At 46.9% G+C, this 20,461-nt stretch overlaps 1 protein-coding gene across 2 annotated transcripts in view; it reads right to left on the reverse strand.

Annotated features, from left to right (window-relative positions):
* Window positions 1-20,461, reverse strand: part of Prkce (protein kinase C epsilon) — a 485,801-nt gene that overhangs the window by 25,786 nt on the left and 439,554 nt on the right. For both annotated transcript variants that reach the window (XM_036170614.1, XM_036170615.1), the window contains exons 12-13: window positions 8,638-8,776; window positions 3,954-4,142 (exon numbers count right to left, since the gene is read on the reverse strand). In XM_036170614.1, the coding sequence (XP_036026507.1) occupies window positions 3,954-4,142; window positions 8,638-8,776 (328 nt within the window). The remainder of the gene's footprint in view (window positions 1-3,953; window positions 4,143-8,637; window positions 8,777-20,461) is intronic.

Consider the following 20,461-nt stretch of genomic DNA (forward strand, 5'->3'; position numbering starts at 1 on the left):
AATAAACATAACTTCAGCCAAATAGCTGAAAACCAGTGTAAAATTTTTTGTTGACAGGAATAAAGGTAGGTGTGTGTGTATGATGTGTGTGCTAGAGATCAAGTACAATGTTTTACAGGCAAAGATCAGTGACAGAGGAACCTGAGATGACATACTATGGTGGAATTGCAAGGCTCACCAACAAATGAGAGCTTCTTAAACAGGAAAGGCTAGGGTCCTACCATGTCCCTCTGCTGTCCTCGAACCCAAACTACATGGGCATAAATTGAACTCTTTCAGACAGGAAGCCACAGAGAAGATGGGAAGAAGTCCCTCAAATCTGTGGGAGACTCACGAACTTCATCTCCTTCACCTACGTGTCCAGAAAGTCACTCCTGCTCGATGACCTATACTGGCCTATACTTTAGTTCGGCACACGGTGTCATCTCAGTTGAATCCTGCCTACTCCTTAGTGACCCCCCTACAGTGCCTTAGTGTTCTCTAAGAGGCTTTCAAGATGCCAATCCCTCCTCAGCTAGCTGGAGACCACGTTTCTTGTCGATCTAAATTATAAGTTGCCTAAAGGTCACTTTCCCTTAATGGGCTCTGTGACACATTCACCTAGTACATGCTCTGTTCCTGACTCCTACAGGGTGCTCAGTCAACTTTGAAGGCTGAGTAGGAGGCTGACGGCTGAGTCTTAGGGAATGGCATGGAGTACAAGCCGAGTTAAGATGGCTGCTTACTGTTGAACGGCTTTGTTCTCTGCTTTATGATACAAATGGCCTTCTCTAGATCCAGAACCACCTCCACATGGGTAACCTCCTTCAAAGACATAGCTCAAAGGACAGAGTCTTGGAAAATGTGGGCTAGAAACATTGAGTGACAACCTAAGGGGGCGAGGTTCCAAAGAAAAGTAGAGGACTCTTCTCTTTCATAGCCTGCCCCACCTCTCTCTTCTGGCAGAGCAAAGATACGCCTCAGGATGAGGCCCTGGGGTAACTCCTTGAGCCAGAGCTCTCCTGTCAGACATTAAGCAGTTAACACAGCATGACCTCTAACCCTTGAGTCTCTACAGGTCAAGGGTTTTTTTGTTTTTTTTTTTTCAAAAATTTATTTTTTACCTTTAAAATTATGTGTAGGTATATAAGTTACATGTAGGTATCTATGTGTGGGGGTGTGCAGGTGTGAATGCAGTGTAGAATGTTCAGAAGAAAGCATCAATCTCCTGGGGCTAGACTGGTGAACATCAACTGTACAACGTGGGTGTCCGGAATTAAACCGGGTCCTCTTAACAGCAGTACCTGCTCTGAACCACCGAGCCACCTCTCCAGGCCCAAGTGTCAACAGTTTCCCTACTCAGTGCTACTGACATTCTTTGCTGTGGGGCTTTCCCGTGAACTGTAGGCTGTTCAGCAGCATCTCTGATACATCTCATGCTCCCCCTGATTATGTCAACTCCAGTATCTCCAGACATTGCTAGATATGTGCCTAGAAGGGGGGTGTCAAAACCTCGGTGCTGTTTGGGCCATCCAAAGAGAGAGGGAGAAAGGAAGGGTGAGGGAGAGAGGGAGAAAGAGAGAGAAAGAGAGGGAGACGACATACTTGGCTGCTATGTGGGCAGAGGACTTTCAGAGTAGGGTTGAGCTGGTATCAGCCAGGCACAATCCTGCTCTCTCCAGGGCTGGAGAGCAGCTGCCTCCACCTCCCGAGTGCTGGGATTAAAGGCACCCTGTGCCACCAACGCCTGGCTGCACATTCTTCTTAAGGGAAGGGGTTCAGAACAGTGCACATGGAAAGTGGTGCTACAAGCTGGTTTTTAGCTTCCTCTTGGAAAGGTAGGTCTGGTGAAGGAAGTCCTCACTGCTACAGGCCTGTGCTCAGCTGGAGGCAGGGAGTGGACACTCCCCAGACAGGTGTGGCTCTCAAGCAAACTCCAAGTCACCTGCCACATCACCTTCTTGTATACCAAAGGCATTTCACCTTGTAAACTGGGGCAAAGAGAACACCACAGAGTTCTAGGAGCAGTCACCTTTCAGGTGGCAATAGATACTGTAGGCAGCACCTAGGATGTGCCAGGCATTGCTTGTAGCTCCCAGGGGTATCTGTGAGAGAAACTGACAACATCCCTGCCCTGCTGGAGGGTTTCCATTCTTGTGGGAGAAAACAGACTACAGATGTATAATTTTGTTATTGTTGTTGTTTTCGAGACAGGGTTTCTCTGTGTAATTCTTGGTGCCTGTCCTGGATCTCATTCTGTAGACCAGGCTGTCCTCGAACTCACAGAGATCTGCCTGGCTCTGCCTCCTGAGTGCTGGGATTAAAGGCATGCACCACCATCGCTAGGTGGATGTATAATTTTTTAATTTAAATTATGGGGTGGGGGGGCGGTAAGTGCAGGTCCATGGATGCTTTGGTGGGCTTGTGGAGGTCAGAGAACAACTTCCAGGAAGGAGTCAGTTCTTCTCTTCCACTGTGATGAAGCAGGATCGCTGGTTTGTGACAGGCTGTGTGCTCAGGCTGGCTGGCCTGTGAGCTCCTGGCTGTTTACAGCTTTCAGCTCACTGTGGCAATGTCAGGACAGTAGATTTGCATCACTGCATGGGGCTTTTTTACATGGCTTCTGTGGACCGAACTCACATCATCACACTTGGACCCCAGGTACTCTTTTACCTCTCACTGATGATGCTGGGCATTGTTTTTGAGACAAGGTCTTGGGTAGTCCAGGCTGGCCTCTAACTCACTACGTAGCTGAAGAACGGCCTTGAATTCTTTCATTCTCCTCCCTCAACTTCCCCAGGGCAGGTATGACAAGCATGTGTTACTCTGACTAAATTATGCACTGCTGGGGGATTGAACCCAGGGCTTCATGCATGCCGAGCGAGCACTCCACAGCTGAGCCACATTCCCAGTCCTCCACAGTTTTATTGGAAGGCACAAAACGCTATGAGGATGAATGAATGAGTTTTCAGGAAGTTTCCTTTTTTTTTAAAGGTGTGAGGGTGGGGTAGAGCAAGCCTCCCACACAGCAGGGCACTCGTCCAGTGAGAGGCAGAAGGGGCAGCAAAGGAGACGGAGAAGAGAAGCTGCCGAGGGTAAATGCCACCAAGAAACCCCAAAAACGGCTTTCAGGAAGGGCTCAGCTAAGCAGCCAGTCTTCAAACATGGGAGCCATGGAAGGTAGAGGAACAGAGGGGAGTGAGGCAGGGGAAGGGGTGTGACTCCAGACTCCTGCAAAATGCTTGTAAGTCTAAACACATCATGACTTCTATTAGTTACGACCAGTGCTTCGAATTCCCTATCTGTCCTAGAGACAGCCAACTTTCTTCATCAAATCTAGAGAATAAAGTGAAGACTGTGAGTCCAGGGCCCTTGAACAGGGCTGCTTTCATGAACGTGGCTGTTCAACTTCTAAACTCTGAACTCTGGGGTGTTCTGAAGGGGAACAGAAGGCAGGACCAGAAGCCAAGGCAACTGGGCTGTCATGTGGCTCTGCCTTGGCCTGGCATTGTGATCTTGGGCAAACTGACTGGTGAGTACACACAGATACAGATACAGACACACACACACACACACACACACACACACACACACACACACGTACACACACACAGAGACAGACACACGTACACACACACACATACACACACACACACACACACACGTACACACACAGAGACAGACACACGTACACACACACACATACACACACACATACACACACACACAGAGACAGACACACATACACACACACACACATACACATACACACACACAGACAGACACACGTACACACACACACAGAGACAGACACACATACACACACACACAGAGACAGACACACATACACACACACACACACACACACACACACACACACACACACACACACACCAGAGGGGGCGGGAGAGGAAGAGGTGGGGAGGACACCCATAGGGAGCAGAGCCACAGGTGAGGATCAGCGAGTGACTCACAGCTTTCAGGATGCTGACAGCCTCCTTGCTGAGCCAGACAGGGTAGAGCACGTCATCGTGAAGGATGGATTCAAACAAGTCGTCCTCATTGTCGGCTTCAAAGGGGGGCTGCCCAGCCATCATCTCATACATCAGCACCCCCAGGGCCCACCAGTCCACTGAGGGACCGTACTCCAGCTCCTGCAGGATCTGTTCAGGAAACAGGGAGTGTCAGTCAGGGTCATTTAAGAGCCTTACCTCAAGCAACACCCCTGCCACCAACTCTCACGGGAAGGTCTGCACCTTCGCGTCCACACCTTCGCTTCCAACTTGTTCCACCATAGAGCAGAGCTGTGCTTTCTGAGAGGGAGGCATTCCAGGGAGGATCGCATGCCGGAAGCCAGCAATCCTCTCTCCACAGTCAGCATCTACCATCTAACCTCCGGTGGAAACAAACGTTGTCGGTTCCTTTGTTTGGATGCCAGCTAAAGCTCCCAAGTTGCATTTAGGGCCGCTTTCAAAAGAAGAGAGCACAGTTGGCCATTGAACTCTGGGTTAGGGAGTGGGATGTGAACTTCAGAAGGCTAGGCCTTGTACTCCAGGGAAGGAAATAACAAAAAGACATCTCCTGAAGCCCACCCGTTCTACCCAGAAAGGACCACTAAGCTCTTGTCTAGGACAGTAAAGACCCGTTTCCATCATTCCTCCTGGTTCCCCGAGTCTCACCAATGAACTTCTCATTTAGTAGACCCCATAGATCCCAGGGCCTGTCCTTGGGCCAGCCTTGTGAATGAAAGTTATCCCCATGGGCAAAGTCCAAGTTCAATAAGTTCTATGACTGTCTTTGAATTTTGTCTTTGACAATGGCTACCCAGACATAGCAACGCCCCCTCTTCCCAGCCACTGCTTATCTGGTCAAATGGGTAGAGTCAGAGAAGTCACTTAGGATGAACCCATGGAGGACATGCTAACCATCTTTCTGGAGCAATCCCAAATTAAGCAGAAAGAATTCAGTAGATGCATCAAAGGACCCTGAGTCCACACATAGTCTAGGGATAAAGTCTTTGGGATGAAGGTGACTGTGAGAATCTACAGCTACCTCAACAGCATTTTATCTGTTTCCTCAGCAGCAGAGTCTCTTGATCCAGTGGTCAGGGCAGGATATCTGTAAACTCAGAACTATAGGCTGCACTGGACCGGGGCCCCCTCCTAAGATCTGGTGGTCATCCTGGCTTACCAAGTCTCAGTGGTGCCAATGGTTTCTTGTTATTCTAGGTCACACCTGTGCCAGAATACCATTTCAGATGTCCCTAGCATGTGCCTGTCCTCTCATATCCTAAGGCCTTGCCTGTTCCTAAGGTTTGTGGGCACTTCCCTTATCATATTTTAGTTTTAGTCATTTTTTTCACAGCCAGCTTTCTCCCTGAAACATCTGGAAAGTACCACAAAGTTATTCCCCACCATTTGCCAGAATCTGCTCCTGTGGCCAGTCCATTCATACACTCAAGACACAGCTAGCCACTTCACACCTTCCACTGAGCCTGCTCCTGTGACCAGCCCATTCATACACTCAAGACACAGCTACCACTTCACACCTACACTCAAGACACAGCTACCACTTCACACCTACACTCAAGACACAGCTACCACTTCACACCTACACTCAAGACACAGCTACCACTTCATACCTTCCACTAAGCCTGCTCCTGTGGCCAGCCCATTCATACACTCAAGACACAGCTAGCCACTTCACACCTACACTCAAGACCCAGCTACCACTTCACACCTACCACTATACACTGTGTGCATGTTACCCAGTGCCCCGTGTTAACTCTGAAGCTGAAGGGCTCTAGCTGATAAAGTGACCACTTTACCCATTTTTGGGTGGCTGGCTGGATTCTGCACCTCTGTGGTTTGGTGGTTTGGCTTGGCTCAGGCTGGGCGATGCTGTAGAAATGGCAGGGTAGCCTTATTCAGCCTTCCCAGGTTCCCTTTGAGCCTTGTTTTTGGTGGAATCTTTTGTAAAACTCCTCCTCATATTATCCCGATTATCCTTGGCTTGATCATCTTGCCAGCAATGAAGCTGGGAAGGAGGCTAGAGCTTTGCACACCCATGGGAGGGTACCTGGTAAGGAGGCCAGCCCCTCGAGAGGATCAGAGGTTAAGGTGAGAGAGAATAAGGCCTGATGGAACCAGATGGAACCGGGAGCTGACAGCCATTTTCTGAGGAGCAGGGGCCAGGTGTGGATAATGATGAGGGTTTGAAAGGTGCCAGAAAGGTGTGTGTTGGGGTGGGGGGTGGGGAGAAAGGGTTTGGCAGAGCTGGTTCCTTAGAAGGTAGCTCTGGTTTCAGAGCTAGCCTCTCCTACTTGAATAAAGGTGTATGCCTTCTGAAGCACTGCCACCTTTAATCCCATTAGTCTTCAAGCAGCCTGGTGAGATGGGCAGGGCAGGCGTTAGGATTCCCATGGGAAAGACAAGAACCCAAGGTTACAAAAGACTTCTCAAGGGTACATGGAGACATCCCGGGCAGGTCTGGACTCAACTCTCTGGACTGTTTCTCATACCCCATGATATAACCCAACAGTGAAGAGACGAAGAGGAAGCATAAGAATTTCAGATCAAAGACATATGGGCTCAAATTCCAAGTAAGAGGCCATTAAAGCGGCTCCCACAACCCATGTGGATGGGTGAACCCTACAGGTGTTCTATGTCCACAATTAGTGAACAGGAGACCATGAAGTGTTCTGGAGAGCCAGCGATAACTCCAGGAGACACAGACAGGGAAACAATATCTAACAGTACCCCTCTCATGACCCAGAGAGAAATACTCCGTGTAAACAGTTACATTCTCCAGCTGTTCGGTTCAAGTTCATGGAGATGGGAATCTTTTAAATATCTTATGACACAGTGTCTCAGGAAGATCAGGGTAGCCTCAGGCTTCCCATGCAGCTGAAGAAGACCTTGAACCTCAGAGACTCACGCTTCCACCTCCTGCGCACAGGGACGACAGTCTTGCACAGTCAGGACTGGTTTATGTGGTTGCTAGGTGTACACTGTGAAGGCTCTGCTCAGCCTGTTGATGTGTGCCTTGGTGGCCCACATCTTCCTGAGATGGATGTGAGGAAGTCTTTCCTCCAAGGACACCCTTAGTTAGGAGGTTCATAGATCCTGTGGGATTGAGTTCATATTCCTGGCTCCTTTTATCCAATTATGTTCATCATTACAAGCTCTAATAAGCCACTTGCTCTATCTATACTATTTTAAAATCTTGCTATCCTGATTAGAGCAGTGTGTGTGTGTGTGTGTGTGTGTGTGTGTGTGTGTGTGCGCGTGCGCGTGCGTGCGCATATGTGTAGAGGTCACATGTCATGGTGGAGGTCAGAGGATAACTTTCAGTGATTGCTTCTCCCATTCTACCTTCCAGTGTGTTCTAGGGATTGAACTTGGGCTACAAGTGATTTTTCTTGCTGAGTCAACTCACCAGCTCTCTAATTGTGTTATTTAAATCTCCTGAAAATGGTCAAGATGTTGTCATCCCTTGGCTTTTGTTCAGGCTGAATGTCACATTCATTCATGCATTCATGCATTCAAAAGACTATCGTTTAGAACCTATGTGCTGGACCCTGAGAGTACCTGGACCAGGAGCGAAAACATAGGCCCTGCCTTGAAAGGATTCACAGCCTGGAGATGTGGTCCTTCCTTCTCTACATGGTTCCCACTCTGACCCTTCCTGCTGTTTCCAACAATGCTCTCCTCATCCCCGTGGTTAAAGGAAACCTCAAATGTTTTCTCTCAAGCCAATTTCTCAATTTCAGATGCTCTATGAAGCCTTCTCGTATCCTCGAGGCATCCTCCTGCTTTAGATACCTTTGTTCTGATTACACATGTGTTGATTACACATGCGTCACTCCGTCTAGACTCTCCTTTAGAAGAGCAATCAGATTCTCAATCAACTCTCCATCCCCACATAGCTCTGTCTGGCAGATGCTCAAATAATGCCCAGTGGAAGGAAGCTTCCCCCCATAGATAATTCTTAATGGGATTGGTACCTCTCTCCCATCTTATGTGTCTCGGAACCATCCAATAGACTTAATTGTCTATGGGGCTATATGGCTATATGGCTAAGTATGAATCACCTCTGCTAAGTATCTCTCGGTTTGAGTCAGACTGCTCTAGAAGGACACAAACCTCATGGTGAGCACACTATCCCTTCAACTTCCACACAAGGTACACACAAGGTAAGCCCCTAGTGAGGCTCACAGTGGACATTTCTGACCTTTGCTTACTCACTACCTCAGTACAAACGGCAAAGCATTCCTGGTTTTGCTATGAATATTACACCCAGTGAAGCCACTTGCTGCCTTTTCAGTGAATTTCACTTTTCTGAATAGGAAGAAGTAAAAACTCTCTTGTAAGCCAACCAGCTTCTCTTAGTTCTTGATCTGGTGGTAGCTCTGGACTAGGATGGACGCATGATGCTTAGCAAGGACTCACCCAAGCATGGGGACTAGCTTGTCATTCTCGTCACCTATCTCATCCTCACTACCTACTACCTCATCCTTCCAGAAAAATCCTAGAATCCATCCTGCTTTTTTGGAGTCTTCTCTTAGCACCCTTGGGTGACCCCCAGATGCATGGCATTGGATTGTGGCTTCATCCCTGACATTGAGGGCGAGAATCTGACTCTGTACACGGGGCTTACCTCAGGGGCTATATAGTCAGGAGTCCCACAGAAGGTGGTAGTTGTCACGCCATTTAGAATCCCTTCCTTGCACATTCCAAAATCAGCCAGCTTGCAGTGACCTTCCGCATCTAGAAGGATGTTGTCCAGTTTCAAATCCCTGTAAGACAGGTCAAGGCCACATGGTTAGCCTCAGACACACAATGGAGTCTTCTTGAGTTGGAGAGATGCAAACATCCTAGGGAAAGGAGTAGGCCCCTCTCCACATCCTTCACAAGTTAACTAGCTTGGGGGACGCAGGGTGACATATACAACATCACTGAATCAGAGAAAACCACAAGAGTCTGAGCTGCTGGATTTCAGAGGGGGCAATGATGGTGCAGGCAGTGAAAAGAACCAGGTCAGCAGCAGTGGCGCACGCCTTTAATCCCAGCACTAGGGAGGCAGAACCAGGCAGATCTCTGTGAGTTTGAGGCCAGCCTGGGCTACAGAGCAAGATCCAGAACAGGCACCAAAACTACACAGAGAAACTCTGTCTCAAAAAACAAAAACAAAAACAAACAAACAAACAAAAAACAAGAAAGGAAGGAAGGAAGGAAGGAAGGAAGGAAGGAAGGAAGGAAGGAAGGAAGGAAGGAAGGAAAGAACCAAGGAACAATGGTCCTCAGGGGTGGGTGGAAGCTAGTATTTGGACAGACCACAAGGAGAGGAACCAAGGGAGGTAGAGGCAGAGGTGGAGAGACTAGAGAGCAGGGTTCCTGAGAAGAGTGAGATAAGACAGATGTGTTAGAGCCAACCTCAGAGAGCCTGGGGTGTCAGGAAGAGGGATTTGAAATCCATGCTGAGGGGGATTGAGCTCTGCCTGCAGGAGCATGGTGCCTGAGCAAGACCAGTCCTCAGAGGGTAGCAGGCAAAATAACTTAGATCCAGATGTTTCTGTATAGGAGAGGTAGGAGTCATAGGAGCAAGGCTGTCTGTCCTCAATCACGATAGCTCCCTTGTGGCCCACTGTAACACTCCAGGGTTCTAAGATTTCTTATCTAAAACCAAGAGTCCTAGATAAGAATTTCCCCACCACCCCTGGGCCCATAAATCTAAGTATGCGGTAGGAGGTTCCCACTCTGTGCCTCTCTCGGCAGTTACTCTGGGCTGTTGAGGTGGGCCATGAAAAGAAGGCCTCTTCCCCTACAAGCAGAGGTCAGGAAGGGCCATGCTCATGTGCCTGCTGGCATCTGAACTTGAGCTCCAGGCATCTCATGGGACCCAGACTGGAGGGGTGGGGTGGGGCAGGAAGTGCTTCTGGTCCGGCCTGTGTTGTTTCTGTGAGCCCGTTTCTGCTTACAGCTGGGATTTCTTGAGAAAGTAGAAAGCACATAGAAAGTGCTTCTCTAAGCGAAAGCTCCCCAATTACAGAACAGTGAGCCCAACCAGCTGGGCCACTGGGGCTGGGTCCTGACCCCGACCCTGGCACTGAGTGAGGGCAGGGCTCAGCTCTGTCTGGGATGGGAAAGCAAGGTTGAATGTGGGGCTGGGATCCATCACTGGCTGCGGCATAGCCTTGCTAAAGTCACCTTGCTGGACTGGTCCTGTCTGTCACATTGGGATCACACACTGTGTGTGTGCTTGTTTGAAGGACTAACAGGATGAAGTGTGTGACAGGTGAAAAGTCTTTATTCGATGAATTTCCTTCCTGGAACATTCGAGTTGGAGGGACCTGGAAGGTCTTGGTGAAGCTTCATTGGGGCCCTGGCGGAGGCCATGCTGTAGTACCTACAGTTGCTACAAGGTCTACCTGGCTGTCACAACGATCACGACAGCAAGGACTGTAACACCATTAAAAATAATGCTTCTGTTCAAGACTACATCCACCCACCCACCTCTGGATTTCCAAGCCCAGCATTCTGAAGAGGATGCTCTATGGCTAGGCATTTTCTACCCCTGTAGAAATAGAAAACCAAAGCGGGGGTGGGATGGGGGGTGGGAGGGGAAGGTAAGTGATCTCTTTTAGGTGGCCAGGGTCTCCTGCTCCAAAAGCTGCTCCCTTGGCTCTGTGCTACTCTCCTCTGCCCTTCTGGCTCTTTCAGGGCCAGCTACCACCTTAACTAGGTAAAACACACCCACCCTCATCCCGGCTCCCCCCCCCCCCCCCCCGCCCCAGCCCCATGCCTGCTCTCAAAGCACCAGTTAAAGCCTTCGATGTGCCATAGAAGAGACTTATAATTCTTTTAATTACACTTTTTTCATACAATATATTTTGATGTTTTTCCCTCCCTCAGACCACTTCCACCTCCTTACCCACCCAACTGTACCATCTTTCATCTCTTAAAAACAAAAACACGAAAATCAAAACCAATAAGCAAAACTACAGTAAGACAAAAAACAAAACAAAAACAAAAAACAGCCATGCCCAAACAAAACAAAACAGAAATAGCGTTAAATTCCTTTCATGTTGGCCAACTACTTCTGGGCATGGGGCCTGCCCTGGAGAATGGCTGACAGATATACCCAGCGACACTGGAGAGAAAACTGACTTTTTTTGCCAGGGGGTACCCACTTCAGATAGCTTCTTGGTTAGGGGTGGGACCTTGAGTCCACTTCCTCCTCTCTGTGCAGGTCTGTGCGACTTCATCTGTGCATCAGTCCTGATGTGTCCAGAAGACACTGTTATCTTGAAATAATCCATCACCTCTGGCTCTTACACCCTTTCCACCTTTTCCACGTGGATCCCTCAGCCCTGAAGGGGGAGGGGACTGATGATGACATCTCATTTAGGACTGTGTGCTCCAACATCCCCCACTCTCTGCACACTGTCCAGTAGTGGGCCTCTGTGTTAATTCTTGTAGGCCTGACTGTCCTGGAACTCCGAGATCCTCCTGCCTCTGCCTCGTGAGTGCTGGGATTGAAGGTGTGCGCCATCATTGCCCGGCCTCTGCATTCATTCGTATCTGCAGGAAGCAGCTTCTCTGATGTGGGTTGAGGGAGGCGCTGGTCTACCGGCACAGCAGTGTGTCATGTGGAGGAGAGTCTAAAGGTTCCAAGCCAGCCTGAGTCTGGCTCCGACATGCCTCAGGTTGCCACGTGGAACAGTTTAGGTACCCACCAGGCACCACCCTCCTCTCAAGGGTTTCTGGCTAGTTAGGGACAGCCCCTCATTTCTTCCCAGTGCCTGCTTTTCTTTCTCTAGTCTACTCCTCCCTGGCCTCTGCTTCCTGCCCTCTCTTCTCCCTGCGGAAGAAGTTGACCCAGCTGCTGTCGGATATGAGCAAGTCCTATGGGCGCCCTTGGCTATGACCTGAATTGGCCCTAGCCAAAACACTCCCACCCTGTAGCCACTGATGTGTGCAGTCCTACGTCTGGCCACTTCCTCCTACTCCTGTTGAGACATTTGAGTTTTTGAAGACTCTTAACTTTGCACACAAAACCGAACACAGAAAAAGCGAGTGACTTCTAGTCTTTTCTCTTGGGACAGAAGGTTTAGATGACACTCCCCACCCCTCCCTGAATCAGGCTGGCTGCTAGAAGAACACCATTCCTCTGGAGGTCTTCAGTCTCATCACAAAGGGTTCATCCCTCTGGGGAAAGCTTGTCTGGTATGGGGTTGTCAGGGGAAGCTGTGTGTGTGTGTGTGTGTGTGTGTGTGTGTGTGTGTGTGTGTGTGTGTGTGTGTGTGTGTTGGGGCTTTAGCAGATGGGATTCCCAGGGAAGCCAGGCCATACCAGCTAAGGAGGGAAGAGAGGATGTCCTTCCCCATGAGGAGGAGGAGAGATGGATGCTGGAAGGGAGCAGTGGAGGACAACGTGGTCCCTGTTTCTTCCCTTCTCCTCTCCAGCAATGGCCACCTCAGTGACTGCTTTCCACTTCCCCAATCCTGCCCAGGAGCCTCTGGCCTGCAGTTTTTAGTGCTGCTGACCCAACAGGAGGAGGCCTCTCTAGAGGGAAGATCCGGAGGGGTGGTGCCTAGCTCTGCCTTCTCAGAGGTCCAGCTACAGGGCAGGGGAGGGGCTGGGGAGGCAAGGGGCAGGCAAGGGGGAGGCTTTCCTCCAGGAGAACTCCCAGGCTCTCAGTACCCAGCCTAACATGGAGCAAGTGTTTAGCAAACATGACTGACAGACATGCAGAAAGACAACTACCCAGGTACCAACCCCATCTTCTTAGTCCCCAAACACAAGGGCACACCCACAGTCTGGCACTTTTTCATTGGTCTTTATTTATTTATTTTTTTATTTTTAAAGGATTAAGGACATTGTTTTAGAATAAAACATTAGTACTACCCCTTTCCCTACAGATGAACCAATGTGATAATCTTTACTTACTCAATTTATTGCTGATCATTTGCCTTTTTAGTAGATCATATACCATAAGTTTCAAAAAACAGAAACCTGAAGTGTGCTAGGGCAGACAGAAATAGTCCCCCTTTTGCCACAGAGTCCCCAACCACCCTTCGCTTTGTGTTCATATCCTGCATAACTTGTTAGTCATGCTTTATACATAAATAAGAAAGTGTGAATACACCTTCATTTTGCCCACTTTTAACAAAAGGGTACTTTCCCAAAGAATATCTTTTTTAACTTGGCATGTATTAGAGATCTTTCCATTGGACTCATTAGAAAGCTTCTTTGTTCTTTGTTTATGGCAGTAGAGTGCTCTATCATTTTTTACTGTGGGACATTTAAGACACCCCTAACATTATGCTATTACCCACAGTGTTATTGGGAACAGTCTTATGCATGTGACATTTTACATCTATGTCAAGGAACTGTATACACTTCCTAGATGTTTCTGAATTTGAAGCAAGAATGTGGGTTTTGGTTGCTATCACCAAGCTGCCCCATTAGAGGCTAAAACATCTAACCTCCTATTGGCAATAGATGACAGTGCTTATCTCTGGACACTCTTACCAACCATGCTTTGCTACCAAGCTGCAGTTGCATGCTAGGTTTAAATAGTATCTTACTACATTTAAATAGTATCTTACATTTCTGTAGAAGTTTGAGCATTTGCTTTCATATGTTTAAGAGGGAACTGTAGGGGTGTGTGTGTGTGTGTGTGTGTGTGTGTGTGTGTGTGTGTGTGTATGTGTGTGTGTGTGTATGTATGTATGTATGTATGTGTGTGTGTGTGTGTGTATGTATGTGTGTGTGCGCGCACACACTCACAGGCACATACTTTTTTTCACTGTGGCATTTTTTGCTGATTCTCAAGAGCTATTTCCCATTAGGACACAGGCTTGGTGTAGAATAAGATCTACAAACACCTTTCCTCGTAGTATTACTTGGCTTTGGATGTGGCTCACGGAGGTTTTACTAATGGCATTTATTTTTTACATAACTGAGTGGATATTTAGTTTCATGGGTTTTGGATTCTGTGTCTTAATTTAAATGTTTTTTCTTCCATTTTAAAGTAATATATGTATTCTGCCAAAATTCTCCTATTTATTTTGCTTTTCTTTTACAAACATAAATCTTTGGTGCACTTATTTATTCTGACAAAAGTGTGAGATACGTCTCCAGCTCTCCTTGTTTCTAGGATTCAGGAGGCGACCCCAATATTTCACAGTCATCTGTCCCTCATTGAAGGGAATGCCCCTCTTCGCAGAGACTCATGGCAAATTACCATGTGCAAATGGAGTTTTTGCTGCACCCTTTGCCCAGGAACATTTTTCTATAGCACACTTTTAATTACCCTAGATTTATAACATATTTAATACTCAGTGTGGCTGGTCTCCACTTTCAGAATTTCTTAGCTCTCAGAGTCTTGTTTGTTTTTCCATATGAACTTTAGAATTGTCTGAATTGTCTGTTTAGTTTAGTTTAGTTTTTTTTTTTAAATCCTGGTTCTGTTTTTATTGGGAACATGCTCAAAGTTATAAATTAACTTGGGGAGAATTGATACTTTATGATGTTGGATCTTCCTGGCCAATACCTCTGTTTGTATTTCCATTTGTTCAAGTCTTATTTGTACCCTTTAGGAGGATTTTAGTGATTCTTTCATATAGATCTTGGGAATTTCTTGCTACTTTTTATGGTAGGTTGCTAACTGTCCCGATATACTCTTGCTTCCTTAGTAAGAGAATTATTTTTTTAAACTATGTAATTGTAAACTAGAATTCAAAGCCTCCCTTGGATGGAACTGGGTGTGGATAGGTGACTAAGTTCTAGCCAATCACATGCACAGGGCCATTTCTCTCCTCTTCCTCTCTCCAGTCCTGCAGGAGGCTGTCCTGCATGGTACTAGCAGCCACTTTTAACCATAATGACAAGGATCAAGCCTTAGGAATGGTCGGTGATTCACAGTCGACGGAGACGGAACCCTGGATCTGACTGCTAGCACTACTGTGTGGTGTTGCTATGCTAACTGGACCCCAAACTTACTTCTAAAAAATGCATGCTATTGTTTCATATTCTCAGTCTTTCCAGAGAGGCAACTCTTGCCCCTGCATCTCTCTGTCACATCCTGCCATTATACTGAGTTCTCTTAGTTTTTGTTAAGAAGTCTTCCAGCCCATTCTTCTGGACTTTTCAAATGGTCTACTATTAAGGATCAGCTCATCTCTTCCTTCTCAGTATTTAGGTTTTTGGTTCACATCTCTTGTCTGACTCTATTGGCTAGAATCCCAGGAACAACACTAAATAATCTGGGCGATCCTAGGGCTGGAAAGATGTCTCAGCAGTTAAGAGTGCTTGTTCCCTTGGAGGACTCAAGTTCAGATCCCACATCAGGCAGTTTCCAACTGCCCATAAATCTTATCTAACTCCAGGAAACCTGACTTCCACTTCTGGTTTCCTTGGGCATCTAGACACACGTGGCACACACATATTCATGTGGAGGTCCTGAGCACCTTCAGTGTCTTTGATTCTAGGAGGGTTACTCTCAGAAGTGTCCCTCAGGCAGACTACCTGAACATAGCCTTTGGCCTTCCAAGCAGCTTTACTTCTCTCTATACTAGGCTGAAGATCTGTGAGAACTTCCCAGGAAGCACACTCCTTTCCCTAGCTGGTCAGAGAGCCATAAGGATATTGGCTGTGGACAAAAGGGTAAGAGCAGGCCCTCAGTCCCAATCTGGCCCAGGATTTCTCAGCCTTGGCACATGTCGGGGAGGAACTTCTCCACTGCACTGGGTATCCTGGGAGTTGCAGGATGTTTATCTCTGGTCCTGGTATTAGATGTTATTAGTAGTTTTCTCTACCTAGCATAGCCAAAAATGTCTCCAGACATGCCAGATGTCCCGGGTAGGGCCTCTCGCTGACAAACATCATTCTCATGGGAGTCACAGTGATTATGATCAAGCCATGGCTCTGAGATGGCTGGGCTCAGCTCATTAATCCAAAGGGAAAGGGACGAGGTGGATTGGCCAGGAGTATCTGTTTTATTACTGGGAAACAGGAATTCTAGCTGAAATAACCCCCAGTAACAGTTGGCATCATCAACCCACCCTTGAAAATGGATGGGGAAACTGAGGCTCAGAAAGGGGTAACTTGTCTGTGATCACCTTTGCAGGGAGTGTAAGATGAGTTAGGTTTTCTGTATGATACTAAGAGCCAAATTCCTTTGGTCTGGGAAAAGAAGACTGTGGCGGAAAGGGAAGCCCAGGGCCGGAGAGGTCACAGCTACTGTCGGGGACAGACTGAGTTAGAGGCAGGCTGGCAGAACCAAGGCTCCCCTGGGGCAGGAGCACAGACCTCTTCCAGAAAACCAAAGGATGTTGAGAAAGGCAATTCCCAAACCATGTACTGAAAAAACCTATAAAGCCCATCTGATGAGAAAACAGCAAAGTCTAGCAGTTAGTTTTGGTGTGTGTGTGTATGGCATGGGGAGCTTGACTTCTAAAACTATGCTTGTTACTTTAGTAAGGTGGGGAAAAGTGGGGAGGGGCCCCTAAAACAAGCTTGCTGTGAGGTACATAAAGGCTGGTATACCGAAAGTCAGTATATGAATCTCTTAGCATCAGGAATCTGTCCTGAGGGCTGGAGAGATGGCTCAGTGGTTAAGAGCACTGGCTGCTCTTCCAGAGGACCTGAGTTCAATTCCCAGCACCTATGTGGCAGCTCACACTTGTCTGTAACTCCAGCTCCAGGAGTTCTGACACCTCCACACGTGCAGACAAAACACTTACACACATAAAATAAAAATAGATAATCAAAGAAAAGCATCTGTTCTGGTGATGAGACAAGCAAGGTCAAACTGTACCTTTAACAAAAATATGCTTTAGCCAGGCATGGTGGCACAGGCCTTTAATCCCAACACTTGGGAGGCAGAGGCAGGCAGATCTCTGTGAGTATGTGGCTAGCCTGGTCTACATTAGTGAATTGTATGCCAGCCAGGACTTCATAATGAGACTGTCTAAAAAAAAAATAGTATGCCTTAGAAATGTTTTTTAAAGGTTTTTTGGTTTTCCATATACATGTATATCTCTGTGTGGCTTTCTGCATGTGAGTGTAGTTACTACAGAACCAGAGGTATTTGGATCCATTAGAGTTGGAAATACAGTTGGCTGTGAGCCACCTGATGTGACTTGAACTCGGGTCCTCTGCAAGAGATATGTGTGCTCTTCCTCACTGTGCCATCTGATAGCCCCATTTGTTAGTTTTGTGTTTTGTTTTGATTCTTCTCCTCTACGATGTTAGGAGCAGAACCTAGGACCTTTTGCAGGCTAAGTACTCTCCACCTGTGAGTTACAGCTGCAGGTGAATGCTTTTCACATGACAAGAACCAGCTGCAGACCTAGGATGATTTAAGGAAGACTTGTGACCTCCCCCAGGGTGAGGCGACACGAGAATCCAATACCTGTGTGATAGTTTATGAATAGGAGGTCTTAGTCCTCCATGCAGTGAGCTGAGATGCTGAGTGGCCCCGACCTCTCTGTTTCTGATGATTAAGTATGAAGGGAGACAGTTCTGGATGTGACTCCTAACTCTGCTGCTTCTTAGCTAGATAAGACTGAAGAGCCCAAAGTATCTTTGTGGATTCATTACCATATGAGTTAAACTGGGGTTTGGTTGCCACGACTGAAAAATGGAACGATGTGTCAAAGCTCTCTCGCAGAACTTCTGTCTTTCCCAGGGGGTCTTTAAACAATCAAAATAGAAAATACTCAACCCCAGCTATAGGGTAAGGCACTACTGATTCATAGCCACTTTTATTTTTGAAAGAAAGTATTGATTACATCCTATTTTGCATAAGTCACCAAAGTGAGGGGGGATTTTCCCCAGGGCCTGCCTGTCTCTATGTTGGAAAGAGAGTAAACAAGTAGTGGGGTAGACCTGGGGGTGGAGCTGCCTGGTGTTAATAACCAGGACTGACAAGAGTAAACTTCTCAGCCCAGGGTCGTCTTTGGGAGTGTCTACCACATGGCGTCACCTAGGAATCTCTAGGTGGTGGTGAGGGGTGGATGTAAGTCAAAGCTGAGAAGTGAGTTAGGTCCAGAAGTGCAGAGTCAGTGGAACCCTGGGTTCCTCTTCACAACGGCCCTAGGTTGTCACATTTCCCATTCGGGACACTGTTCTTCCAATCTGACGGTAACTTCTCTAAGCATAAAAGCCAGGCCATATTCCTTACATAAATCACATGACACTTAGTAAATGGTTAGCACATGAGACTCAACAGGGCAGAAAAAAAATGGGGAAAATGTTTTTGCTTGACTTGAAATCCTGGAAGAGGAGAGCTGGAGGCATCTGAATGCTCCAGTTGCCTGGAGTGTTCATTCCACATATCTCGGGCCCCAGTGCCACACAGATGATAGGGAATTCTTGCAATTACTTGAGATAAGAGATCAGAAAAAATGACTTCAGGGATGCCAAGAATCTGGATCATCAGAGAGCAGACCCTAGAGGGGGCTGGTGAAGAAGGTTCTTATTTTGGGATGACTGTGGTTAATCAGATGGGAATGGAAATGCTTCTGGCACAAGTTACCCAACACCTTCATGTTTTCCAATATGCTCAAGAGAAAGGCAGTCTTTCTCTGGTACTGTCAAACAGCCCTTGAGTTAAATGCCCTTCAGCTATTGTAGCAAACACTGATGGATGACTGGCACCCTCTGCCCAGCATCCTCTGAGGCACCCTCTCTTTCAAGAACAATCAACCTCTCAAAGGCCACATGAGGCCAAGCAGGGAGGCAAGTGAGGTCTATCTATCACCATAAATAAAGGCATATTTCAGTATGAAGCCTGAGAGAAATGATTTAGTATTTCATCCCAAGCACCCACATGGCAGCTCATCACAGTCTGTAACGCCAGCTCCAGGAGTTTCAACACCTTCACACAGACATATGCAGGCAAAACACTTATGCGCATAAAATAAAAATAGATACTTTTTATTTATGTTTATACCTTTTCATAGGAAAATTCAATCACTTAAGAGTCCAAATAATTGCCTTGTGTGTGTGTGTGTGGCGGGGGGGGGGGGGGTGTTGCATGTGCACATGGGTGCTTATGAGTGTAAAAGTTAGAGGTCAACATTGGGTTGCTTCTTCAATCACTTTTCACCTAATAATTTTGAGACAGGATCTCTCACTGAATTTAGAGTCAGCAAGCCTCTGGGATCCTCTGGTCTTAGCAGTGATAGGTTTGTATGTATGTGGCACCACACACCCATTGTTTTACACCGATTATGGGAGTACCAAACTCACTTTACCAACTGAGCCATCTCTCCAGCCCCCACTGTCTTTTAACAATAAGATTCATATTTAATATGTTTGAGTGTTTTGCCTGCATGGATGTATGTACACCACATGTGTTCCTGGTGCTTACAGAGGCCAGAAGTGAGCACTGGATCCTATGGAACTGTAGTTACAGATGTCCATGAGCTACTTTGCAGGTGCTGGGAATCAAATCCAGATCTTCTACAAGAGTAGCCAATGTTCTTAACCACTGAGCTATTTCCGGGCCCTGAGAACTGCCTTTTCAAGAGATTTTTCTCCAAATGCTTTTTATCTCATGCTCAATGTTAAGTCTTTAACATCTATTATTTTATTTATTCCCACCTTATAAATCTGAAAGATTATTGCTGTTGTTGTTGTTGTTATTATTATTATTATTATTATTATTATTATTATTATTTTGATGTACTGCCCAGGCTCATCTAAGACTCCTGAGTTTTTCCTACATCCCCTTCCCAGCGGCTGGGACTAGAGGTGTGTACTACCACACCCTCCAGGAAGGACTATTTTTTGCATTTTAGTAGATGAGGGGAAAAAAGGGTCTAAAGAGATTTTTTTGAATTGATCCCTAACGCACAGGTGGCAGGAAATCACTTCCATGTGCTTAACCACTTAGCTATGTTGCCTGAGGAAAAGTCAGTGTGTCCACACTTTGCCCTTTTGTGGGACAGAGAGCACCACCACTACCCCTGGGTGTCTGCTTCTGACTCATGGAAAACACATTTATAAGATGTAACTGATAGGCCAGACAAGGGCATTTTCACTGCATAGGCTTATCTGCAGAGAGCAGACCTTCAGCTACCATACTGACAGCTGAAATCCTAACTAAGGTGTCAACCAGTGTGCTGGTTTACAGCCAAGACAAATAACTTAGGGATGTACCTGGGAATGAAGGCTTGGAATCACTGTAGAGTAACTTATCTGATTGTGTGTTTAGCTAATTTTTTCTTACAAATCGATAGCAAGGAGCCAGATTAGATGGCTCAGTGGGTAAGAGCCCATACTTCTCTTATAGAGTACCCACGTTGGATTCTCAGTATTCACAGCAGGTGGCTCCCAACTGCCCACAACTTCAGTTCCAGAGGACCTGATCCCATCTTCTTGTTTTCTATTTTCTTTTTATTTATTAATTTTCGTAGTGCAAGGGGTCAAACCTGGAGTTTTGACATGCTAGGCAAGTGTCCTACCAC

The sequence above is a fragment of the Onychomys torridus genome, chromosome 21 (genome assembly GCF_903995425.1).
Source record: "Onychomys torridus chromosome 21, mOncTor1.1, whole genome shotgun sequence".
NCBI classification, from domain to species: domain Eukaryota; kingdom Metazoa; phylum Chordata; class Mammalia; order Rodentia; family Cricetidae; genus Onychomys; species Onychomys torridus.